This window comes from Mesitornis unicolor, unplaced genomic scaffold (genome assembly GCF_000695765.1).
Source record: "Mesitornis unicolor isolate BGI_N332 unplaced genomic scaffold, ASM69576v1 scaffold10538, whole genome shotgun sequence".
NCBI classification, from domain to species: Eukaryota; Metazoa; Chordata; class Aves; order Mesitornithiformes; family Mesitornithidae; genus Mesitornis; species Mesitornis unicolor.
In genome coordinates this window covers 9303-21316 of record NW_010199780.1, presented here as the reverse complement: position 1 = coordinate 21316, position 12014 = coordinate 9303, and the positions used below count along the sequence as shown (strand labels likewise).

At 44.6% G+C, this 12014-nt stretch overlaps 1 protein-coding gene across 1 annotated transcript in view; it reads right to left on the bottom strand.

Moving 5' to 3' along the window:
* Nucleotides 1–210: 210 nt before the first annotated feature.
* MTMR9 (myotubularin related protein 9) overlaps nucleotides 211–12014 on the bottom strand; it is a gene marked incomplete at its 5' end in the record, with an annotated part of 18689 nt that continues 6885 nt past the window's right edge. Inside the window, 7 exons of the mRNA XM_010189551.1 lie at nucleotides 211–561; nucleotides 1279–1430; nucleotides 3856–4076; nucleotides 4661–4802; nucleotides 7107–7268; nucleotides 8659–8876; nucleotides 10865–11038. Of these exons, the coding sequence (XP_010187853.1) occupies nucleotides 416–561; nucleotides 1279–1430; nucleotides 3856–4076; nucleotides 4661–4802; nucleotides 7107–7268; nucleotides 8659–8876; nucleotides 10865–11038 (1215 nt within the window). The remainder of the gene's footprint in view (nucleotides 562–1278; nucleotides 1431–3855; nucleotides 4077–4660; nucleotides 4803–7106; nucleotides 7269–8658; nucleotides 8877–10864; nucleotides 11039–12014) is intronic.

Here is a 12014-nt window from a genome sequence, read left to right as displayed (position 1 = left end):
TAACTTCATATTTTAATCCTGACAAGTGTTTGGAGTTCAACAGAACCAGAAAAAGTCCAAAATAAATGTGAATCATCCTGTCTCTTGGCCCATCCTGGTCATCCATACAGTTAGGTGGAGGTTAAGAGTTCCAGCTTCTGCTGACACCATACACAATTTGGAGACAGAAAAGCTGCCAAGAGGACACTATACCCAGCTGTGTGTGTGTGTCTTCTGTAAACAAAACCAAAAAATCCCTCCCAAAAAGCAGGGAGGTAAATAGTGTGAAGTGAAGGTTTCAGTAGTGGGAGGACTGAGGGTCAACCGTATGCAGAGGGCTCTCCAATACATGCACTTTCCATGTTTAGTCTTTAATGTAAAGGGGACTGGAAAGACCTGAAGCAAAGCCCTGCCAGCTCACAGGTTCTCCTGCATCCTATGCGTTTGTGCCCATCTCTGCTACCTGCCTCCTCAAGGCATTAACCTTTGCCTGAAGTTCCTTGTTGTATTTTATGATGTTAATAATTTCTTCATGGGCTTCGTCTAGGAACTTGGAGGGCCTGTTCCACCGAAGAAAGACACCTGAAAGGCCAGAGACAGCACAGGTCAGAAGGGTTTCTTGCTACACGGAGGAAACGTTATTCATATTTCATCAGCTCAAGTAATGCGCATACAGTTTATGCATTTTCTTTGCCTTGCCCTCCCCCCTAAAAAGTATTTAGAAACACTATACTGACCCTCCTTCTCCAAATTCACCATTCTATTAAACAAAGTTAATTAAAAAAGGAGGGATTTTCATTCCTTTTTTCCCCCATATACTGATCAGACCAATCCATATTCAGTCTCCACCCTGCTTGCTTCACTGTAATTAACTTTACAGCATACACAGAACACAAAGTTTCTGCAGCAGGGCACCTACTGCATACAGATTATCCTGGCTAACATATTGGGAAAGGGAAATTATTGCTTGATATAGAACAAAAATCCTTAGGCCCACAGAACACCTATAGATAAGGCTGTATCACTGCAGAAATACCGTACTAAGATGATAAATGGAACTAGGAAGGCTCGTTGGCAAAGAGTAGCATGTCACCAAACCTTAGAAGGAGAAAGCATTATGCCTCTGCAGATGGTACATGCCAAAAATATTTTGGAACAGATTTCAAAGGGCGTGAGATCACCATCAGCTGAGACAGACTCAGCACAGAGCAGAGACAGTAGGAGTGAATGCTTCAGGAGCTTTATAAATAGCCACAAAAATATATATTGCCTATAACAGAAGAAGCAAGCCTGGCTTACCTTCCCAGAGCTGGAGGCTCTGCGGGGCAACGGAGGGCCAGATGACGAGGCTGTTGGCCTCAAAAAGAGGGTTCTGGAATCTGCTCAGCTCTTCAGACCTGTTCACCCAGGACCACAGGGACATGGTCTTCTGTGGCAGCTTCAGTTTAGACCTAACAAAGCCAGAGGAACAAGTGAGCTTTCACCTTTATACCATAAAGACTCATTCTGTTTTGTCAAGACCCCACAGACCAGAATGCCACAAGCTGTCCCATGTGCTACAACCCCAGAAAATTCAGGATAATCCTTTCAATACCTCTCACCAACATGGCATGGGGTATAAACCTAAAGCAATTTACTCAATGTGACCGATTACAATTAGTCTCACAGAAAAGATGGGGAAATAACATTTCTAAGTTGGGTGGAAGTCAGCTGCCTCCTGTCCAGATGAAGAATCAGGCACCTCCCCAAGGTGGTTTAGCTGCCAGGGTCGGAAAGGGATTGAACTCCTGTGTTAAGGCAGAGCTGGGAGCATGGTGGGTCTGCATCATAGTGCAGTTCTCAGAGTACATTAAAGCAGTGTTATTGCTGGAACTGTGCAATGGGCACCTCTGATAAGGTGTCTCTGGTGGCAGGAAACATCCAAATATAGGGAGAAGTTCAGTGCTGCTTTCCTGGGTCAACCCCACCTCCAGGAGTTACATAGGGGTCTCTACTCAGCATGCACTACCAAACCAAACTGCCACCCAGGCAGGAGTTTGCTGTCCCTGTGAATACTTCAGGCAGCACAAGCTTAACATCAGACTTCAAACATTTGCTGTGCTCACAGGCTGACAGATTCAGATATGACAGGCAGGCTATTACATGTAACATTCAATACTCTTTCACATTTCATCCTAGTGGTTTCAAGTCTAACTTGGTTTTGCAGATGACCAGTTCAGCAGCCCTGCAGAAAACAGAAGAGTCTCTTCTAAGCAAAGACTACTCTAAGGGCAGAGAGGTTTATAGGGAGTTTTAAATTGCTTTCCTTATCTGTAATATCAGCTGTTTCTCCTTTCTACTCATTCTGTGGTCTTTAGTTAAGCAGGAGACCATCAGGCATGGTCTGACTGGAGTCAGGAGTCCTGAGAACAGAGCTGCCAAGTTCAAAACATGAATCCAAACCTCTCTGGCAGCTGCCATCTGCGCTGGGAGGCTCCCATCCTCCTGGGCTCCACCCTGTTTGCTACTCCCATGCCCTACTCAGGGCATGCCTAGAGCTGCCCCACTGGTTCAGCACAGCATCTGCACCAGACTAGGATGCAGAATCTAGGTGTTGGTCTGCTCGGGTACCTTGTAAAAGCTTGTAAGCAAGCTCAGCATGGGCTTATCGTTACCAGACAAGGCAGACTCCTGCAGAATGCAGCCCTGGCTGCTTCCTTTGAAAGCTGCATGAGAGTTGGAGTTGTTCAGCCTGGAGAAGAGAAGGCTGTGGAGGGATCTTATTGCAGCCTTCCAGTTCCTGAAGGGGTCCTATAGAAAAGCTGGGGAGGGACTTTTTACAAGGGCAGGTAGTGATAGAACGAGGTGTAATGGTTTTAAACTGCAAGAGTGGAGATTTAGACTGGATATCAGGAAGAAACCTTTCCCTGTGAGGGTAGTGAGGCGCTGGCCCAGGTTGCCCAGAGAAGCTGTGGGTGCCCCCTCCCTGGCAGTGCCTAAGGCCAGGTTGGCCGGGGCTTGGAGCAGCCTGGGCTGGTGGAAGTGTCCCTGCCCATGGGGGTTGGACTGGGGGGGCTGGGAGGTTCCTTCCAACCCAAAACATTCTGTGATTCTATGATTTTCCCAGAACCTCAGCCAGTGCAGATTGCCAATCACACTTCAAGTCACAGGTTACAGTTAAAAGGGTTTGTTTTGGGTTTTTTTTTTTTGGTGTTGAACTTGTACTACTCCACAGCCAAGAAGACCTCAAACCTAATCACGATGCTCAAAACCAAACAAGTAAAGCTTCGGCCAAGGTATAACTGTGAGGCAGATCCTTCTGACAGAACACCTTCCATGGTTTCCACTTTTAACAGTTAATGGATGAAATAAACCAAAGCCTTCCTTTCCTGGGGGCATCAAGACCACCAGGCTACAAAGTCCTGTTCCTCCCCGGCAGTTAAGGTACTAACCAGGCTTCCCAGCCTTGGCCTCTGACCACCTTGACCTTCTCCTCCAGGCCTGCATGGACAAGTTTGATTCCCACAGCTCTGACTCACGTCGCTGTTGAACTCTGTTTATTCTTTTATGGAAAAAGTTTCTGCGCAAGAGCTATATAAACTGCTGAGGGGTGGAGATTAAGGGCACACAGGCAAACAGAAAAGAAAATCTAAAGTATTAACCTGGACTTGGAGAAGAGCAATTCCCTGACCAAGCCACAAATTGCTTTAGTCAGTGTCCCACTAAGAGGGACAAACTCCCTAACACTGCAGCAGACTAAATCACTGCAACAAGAGAAGCTCACCTGTGCTAGGGGAGACCACACCAGCACCCTCACCCTATTTCAAACCAAAAGGCCTTTTTTAGTCGATATACAGCCTGATATTTAAAGAGTTCAAAGCAAGCATCGTCACCAACCTTTCGTTTTCGTTGTTTCCCAGGAAAGTCCCAAACTGTGAAGCGTAAGCATGTTCAAAGAGCATAATGAGGAACTGCTCGTTGAATTCGAAAGAGCAAGGGAACTGACGAAGGATTTGCCACACACAGTCCAAAAAGAGGAGAAACACTGGGGCCTCCCATTTCTGCTTGCTATTCGAATAGGCCGACTGGGCACAGCGCTGCTGAAAAGGGTGACCAGCCTATACGTAAAATCAGAGAAAGCATCACACACAAAGTAAAGGGATGTGAGTACATGCAGCAAAAAGACTTCAGAGCTAGATCTGTCCGTGCAGCTGTGCTATTACTACTCTTTCCTACAATCGTGATTTCATCAAGCATCCAGGTAACAAATTGCTAGCAACCATGTCCAACTCTGTTGTCGTTTTCAGGCAATCTAAATAGCCCTGTATCTCATCAGGGCATTTTATCAAGAACAAACAGGGGTAGGTGCACGGAAGGACCAGGCTGAGGCTATTTGCTGCAAAAAGTACAGAGCAGAACTAAGGTTTTGTGGTTTGGCCTGAACAGCATTTTGTAAAGAGATGTCCTCCCTGAGCACACAAAACAGGTAGTTCCCCAAAACCAAAATCTATCATGAGAGGCAGAGGCCCCACAGAGTGCCAGAGCTAGAAATGACTCAGTAATGATGCTGCTCTTAGGACAAAAGCAGATCACACCAAACAGGGCTGCAACAAGGCCCAACCTGTTTGCTGCCTCTCAAGCTATTTCTCAATACAACTGTCACTGGAGTAGACAAATGCCTTTGTCCATAGGCATTTCTTACCTGTAGCCACTCCCTCACAACAAGAGATTCAAAGCCACGTATGGTCCTGCACCTTGGATCCAAGATAATCTGTGCCAGAGAAGTTACCTGGAGCGTTGAATCGGTTCCTTCAGTCCCATGGACTAACACTGATGCACCTTCCCTGTGAAAAAGGTGGAAAGGAATGAGAGTGTGAGTGAGCAGAACACATCCCAAGGACTTAATGATTTAAAGGTCTTTTCCAACCTAAACAACCCTATTATTCTGACTTACGCATCCCAGTGGATGCCATTGCATTCCATGTCATTGCTACTCTGGCAATGCTGAGGTTTTGCTGGCTCTTTACCCCTTCTTCCCTCCCCACCCCATATGAGAGCACACCACCTTCTTCACCTGGATGCTCACCAACACTACTCAGAGCTCTGCATCACTTAAGGTTTAGGTTCTTGCTAAATAGTCTGGAAAACCAGACCCTTTGCCATGTTGATGGAAAATTAAGTTTTGAATTGATAGTCCTTTGAGTTATAGCATGGAAATGCATCTCAAAATTTACTTGTCATTTATTGCTTTGCTAAGTACTCTGAAATCTTCCAATGAGCACTGCAGCAAAGTCATATCACCCCCCAGATGCTCTGCAAAAGTATACCATGAGATTCTTGCTCAAACCTGGGCTTAATTGTATTTGAACCTCAATTGGTGTTTACTGCAAGAAAAGTAAGCCAATAAGTCAGTTCAGGAGGAAAAGAAATGGCAGAGCTTGGCCTCCAGAAAGGCAGAAGAGTAAGGGTGCTGAGCAAGGAGGCTTGTCAAAGAGCCAAGGACAAAGGTTTCTCGCTCAGCAGCCAGCACAAGTGAATCAGCAGAACAATGCGAGGAGCAGAGGAAGATCAGGCTGGGGCAGGAAGGTTTTGCACGCTGCTGTGTGTCTGTGTGCTGTCACTCCCCACACTCCAGGACAGCCAATTCCTTCTCCCTTTCCTCCATCCTAGACTGTGTTCAGATACAGTGCCCACACTCCAGGACAGCCAATTCCTTCTCCCCTTCCTCCATCCTAGGCTGTGTTCAGATACAGCATCCATGTGCTCCTGAGGGAAGGACTGGATGGTATTAAATAGCATTTATCCCCTTTAGTCTTCCCAAACCTTGACCCAATGTCTCACTTCTGCCAAGATCCTTACACCTACAAGGTAAATTACTGCAGGTTGTATTTCTTCCTGTGCAGAGACCCAACCTAAGCAGCAAAGATCAATCTACCCCTGCACACATTACTTATTCTCAGGTGAAAAGCACTAGCACCCATACCAAATACATTGCAACATATTTGCCTATAGTCCTATGGCTATAACAAACCCAGTGCCTTTATAGCATAGATAATCTTAAAATAGTTGCTCTCCTCCTCCCCCAGGCAGATAAAGAAGCTCCTTAACAGCCAAACAACTGCAAGCCTGTGCACTCCTCAATGTGGGGCACACCAGGATAACGCTATTTTCACCTTTCATCTTTCAGATCTCAGACCTTTAAGATGCTGCAAGATCTGTCCCAGTGATTTCCTCCCTGCAGCCAAGATAACTGAAGCATCCTCACCTGAGAATGAGTAACTAAACAGGCACAGTCAGTGCTCTTAAAAAGCACAGCAGCTCATCTTTTCATGCATCAATGCTGTTTTACCAATGAGACTGCATTTCAGCCTACTTGTGTACCTATGTAACACATTCCCTAGCTGGTATGAAAAGCTAGGTTTTCCCTGAGTTTTGAGAAGGGCTTTCCCCTCTCAGAGCCACAAAGAAATCACATTTAGACCCCTGCATTTGGTCTTAGAAACCCTGGCACCTGACAGCTAGCTTTTGCTCCCCAGCCTGAAGTCTGAAGATGTTTTGAGCACAAGTTAGCCAAGTCAGCAGGATTTATTAAAGAAATGTCAGGTTAAAAGAGGTCACAAGCACTTAAAAGAAACAGAATAGAATTGCTTAGATAGGACTATGGGGATAAAAATTTCAAGAGGAAAAAGCACTGGACCAGTTCCTGGGGAACACAAGGAAATGCTGTTGTTTTAATCTCTAGAAGCAAGATGGGATATTGGAAACTTTCAGCTTAAAAAAGATAATTTTCTTTGGTAAGACTTTGTTCTTGCTTTACTAGGCTACCAAACAGCATTTCAGATGGGCACATTCCAACCTAAACCTTCAAAAAAACTAACTAAATTAGATTGTTTGCATCAGATGGAGGACTAAACCTTAACTAGATGATCTAATACATACTCTTAGTCAAGGTTTCCTCCCTCAGGCTTGCACTCCTAAAAATGCAAGCATAATTTAAAGGAGAAACATCCCTTAACCACGATGAAACAGCGTCTTGCATGGGTACAAGCAAGCTAATTCATGGTTGCCAGTTACTAACTGGAAATAGAGGTATTTAACAAGCAATCTGCAGCGAATGAGAAACTCAAGGCTTTCGGGAAGAGCTTTACCGATCAATACACTGAGCAGCCAGACAAGCTGCAGTCAGTATCTCCTTGATGTGAGTCAGCCAGTTGGAAGCTTCCAGTTTACTGAGCCAGCGGTCCATGTTGTGTGACTGGTCATTACAGGCTTCCACAAGTTTGATGAGGCTTTCCTGCAGAATATTAAACCTTTGGGGAAAAGGAAAATATTGAAAACGTAAGCGGTAACGTAGCAAACAGGAAAATATGCTTAGAGAAATACACTGATCACAATAATTTGATAGAACCAGATGCTTCATTGGTATTGTTTCACACTATGCCATTCAGGGACACCAAGCTACTGATGGGTTAAACACCACTTCATGCTGATTCTAGCAAGTGCTTAGGTCTAAGGGGATGCAGCCAGCAGACTAAATCTCAGAAAAGCTGAAAAAGCCAAATAGTAACAGCATAAGATAATCAGTCTTTATATGTTGTGGTTTATTCACTCCTCTCTATGTGGTGCTTACATCCATCTGTAAAATAATCAACATCAATTTTAAAGTCCACAACCTTTTTTAGAGTCAAAACCAAATACAGTTTAAAGCAACAGCCAGGAAATTACTTATATTAGAACCTCAAGATCTGTCCTATACAGCAATGAGAGGAGTGACTGCTTTCCCATAGCTCCAGTAACATTACTGCATGCCTGTGTAGAAGGATTCCCCAAAATTAAGGCTTAAGAGCAGTTGAATAAGGTGAAACTAAAAGTCTATTTAACTTAACTTGCCTCCAACTGATCAAACAATATTAAATGTCCAGAGAAAAAGATACTGGAGAAGAGGAATGTGACTGCCACAGAACAGACTCTCACCTGCAGAAATCATCTGGCAAGGGTCTTGCTCATTCCTGTGCACCACAGGAATGATGGGTGAGGCCTTCTAGGGGTGGCAGGACAGCAGCCATTGAGGAAAGAGGGGACTCTACAGCAAATTCTCCAATTTATAGCGAGTGTGACATTTATGGTACAGGATGTTTTATGTTAGCCATCTTAGATCACCTGTCCCAGAAAGCCCTGGGGCTTTGCTTCCCCACTTCCAGCCTCTTGTGCAAGAGAAAACAGGAAAAAACCCAAAGAGACAACAACAAAAAACCCCTAAACGAACAAACTGGGAGCATGGGTGCAGGCAAAAATTGAAAAACAGTGAGTCCTTGAGTTAATGTAAGCATTGCTTGATTGCAACCAAAACACTGGTGTGTTATCACACTATTCTCAGTCACAGATCCAAAACAAAGCCTCACTAGCCATTGTGAAGAGAAATAACTCCACCCCAGCTAAAACTAAAACACAGTGCCTTACCAACTCGAACACTGCAATCCTTTCAGAAATGCACTTCTGCTGAAGAGAAAATTGTATTATTTTGTTCCAGCAAAGCCCAAAACACCTGATTTTGCCCCAGAAGGAATGTGACTCTGTTAACAGGAACCAGGACACATGGCCACTTCTTACAGAAGCAAATACTTTACTGAACCAGCTTGGCTCTGCCAACACAACCCTACAAAGCCAAGCACAGTGGAGAGCCTGTGTGATTTCACCCACCTCTCAATACATTTGTGAATCCTCCTCCACTGGGGATAGTGTACCTCTTGTTCAAAGCCCCCTCCTTTGGCCCTGGCCTGCTGGGCAACATTCAAGGACCTCGTATCAATGATGTAGCCACGCTTGCCAGGCCGCAGCGTGGCGTTAATGAGCTTCTCATCTTCTTTACATCGTCTCCCGTTTGTACCTGTAAGAGGCTGGCTACTTCGCATGATAACCTGCAGAGACAAATAACCATGAGTCAGGCACTGGAAATGGATATACTTAAGACTGAAAGTCATTGATCACTCGAGCTCCAAGACAAGAACTGGACATTTAAACTCACTATGCAAAGGACACCCCTCCACTGGAGGATTTCTTAGGGCTCTCTAAAAGCAGACTGATGCATTAGATCATGATGTCTCAACACCGTGGCTTTGCAGAGAAGCGTGCTGCTGAATTTCACACAGGATGCTCCCGTTTTCCTTTACAACTCAAGTCATTGTAACAATGCCTATGGGAGTGAGACAGCTCAACGTTTAAAAGCTTCCTCTATCATTTCGGGGTAAAATTCAAGCAGGAGCTCATTGAATCTCGAGCTCTTCTCTGCAGAGCTGCACCAGCAAGTGCAGCTCTCAACCCACCACACTTTCTACTTGCATCTGCCTCAAGTTTGATGCATCATGTCTGGACACAGACATGCAAACGTCCTGACCTGCACTGACTGACACACAAACATCTCTAATTCTTTGTACTTCTAGTTCTTCCTTTTCTAGTTCTCCCTTGCCCTGAATCCTTCAGTTTTTAAGTGCAACTTCATGCAGGGTCTGAATTTATTTAAAAAGACTAGAAATCCTTGAATTGTGCAATCATTTGGCAGGACACTTTCTAAATTACAGATGTCTTCTTAGAGGCTTCATCCCCTTTAATTCTTCCATCTTTGTGAGCCATTGAACTGGCTTCCTGCTAATGGCTCCTTTGTATTTATATCCTTTATTTTTAGGATTGTTATCTTTAAGATCACTTCCCAACTCTGGTTTTTAAAACACTCAAGTAATTCATGTGTTAAAGTTGCCTATCAGGTACAGTTTTACCCCGTGGCTAGACTAATAATAAACCTTAGGTCTGCAGATTTATTAGCTGAGATTTCTCTTTAGTAGATGCCTTTCAGTTCAGAAAGCATCCCAGCAGCTCAAATGATAAGTAAAATGTGAGGGCAGCCAGTCAGCAACCCCAGCTACGCTCGAGAGCTCAGAGCCAGGAAAGCGACGTGACAGACAGCATTACCGTCACAAGGTCAAGCACTGCAAGCCAAATGCTATTACGTCCCTCACACAAAACATGCACGATTCAGAGGGACAACCAAACAAACCTTCCTTCAACAGTTTTCATTCAAGCTGAGAAAAGGCAGAAAGCACAACTGCTATGAAGCTGGTGGATGGCTGACTTTAAAGCAAAGCAAAATACCCAAAGTCAGACTAGACGTCCTCTAATACAGGGCTGACAAGTCTTGGCAACAGGAGGTGAAGGTACATTTGAGCATTTGACTGGATCAAGTTTACAAGCCGCAGGTTGGACATCCCAACATTGTCAGGACTGGTTACATCAGCAACAGATACAAATTACTCAATTTCACAAAATGCATTTCTTAATTATAGCATATCAGACGCTCAATTAGATTTTTGGCTTGCTGACAGGCGGCAAAGTCTGCGCAACAGCAAGGATTTGTGACTCCTGAAACGCGTTACAGTGACGGGCTCCGAGAACAGATTGTCCTGATCGCTCGTTCAACAGTTACACAGCAGAAGCAGTGCTGGCTCTGGGAACACTTGCTGTCACCATGACTCTGTTGTGAAGGAGACATCCCACCATCCAGAGACAGGACAATGTGGTTTCTGCCATCCTTCCAGCATGAAGCCTTTTGGCAGACAAAGCAAGTAAGGGTGCCAGCGGTGGCTTTACAAGTCTCATCTTGCTTTTACTGCTGTGAGCAAGCTCATGCTATGTACGCTCCCAAACAAGCAGATTAATAGCCATTTCTAGGATGGAGATTACTCATTCCATCATCCAGAACCAGTTTCACTGCATATACTTAATAAGTGGGGAAAATAAAAGGAGCAAACATTTCATGAACTGTTTTAAGACTAGAGCATAAGTTGTTTTTCTCCTTAAACGAACAGATTCACACATTTCCTTCAGGTACAACCATTACTCAAATGCAGCTTACCATCCCATTCTTCTTATGGTAATAGCTGAGGACTGGGAAGCGACTGCCGTGGCGAAACATCGCAACTTTCCGAAGGGCTTCATCATCGATGCATTTGGGGACAATGACAACCGGAGGGTAGGAGGGACAGACGGAGAATTCCTTATTGATGCAGCTTAGACGCCATTCATCTGTCTGAAAAAAAAAAAGGTAAGAACATGTAGGATCTGGGTCAGAAAAAACAGAATAACAGCATGATGTGCAAGGGAACAGGAGCTTCCAAATTCAGAATAAAGCAGTCACAGTAATATTAGAGAATTACAGAAGGGTTTGGGTTGGAAGAGGTATCTGGGGATCATCTACTCCCCCCATCCTCTTCAAAGCAGGTTCACTTAGAGCAGGTTGCACAGGATCACATCCAGGTGGATTTTGAATATCTCCAGAGAAGGAGACACCACAACCTCTAATGATCACCTCTTAGGGATCTATTCCCTTTGCACCACAGATGAAAGCTCAGTTGTCACCATTGGCATAATCGCTCTTGCTCATCCAGTAATCTGGACCCTAACAGCAAAATCTGAGCAGTCAGATAAAACCCAACACCATATCCTGCCTCCAACAAAAATGTGGCAAAGAGAGACGCTACTCAAGAAGAACAAACAAGCCTGGCCACTTTCTGCAGTGCACTCCTCATCCCCTACCTCTCAGATGTTGCATGACAGATATTAGAAGGGATATCCCCAATTAATCCTTTTAGTCTCAATGGATAGGTCTGTTGACAGATGATGTTTCTCCCCACACCTCTTGATGCTGCCTGCAATCATTGTAACTTGTTGCAGCAGCTCCCAGAAGCTCATTACCCATCAAGCAGGTAAAGTTCATAAGCACTGGAAGAAATCACCATGTGACTGATTCTTGAGATGCAGGACCTGTTAAATAATGGTTCCCTGTCTAGTTCATCCACATCCTCAAACAGCACAAAATACATCCACATGGTCAGAAATGGGTGATCATGGCTTTTAATTATTTCAGAGACAGCAGACAGCTTGGCTGCAGTACACACTACAACATAACTTACTGCATTTGTAGATAGCTTCAATCTCATAGGAAGTAAAAGCTGGTATCTCTCTCTCAGGGAGACCCCAAAACAGAAACGTATTGGTACATCAGC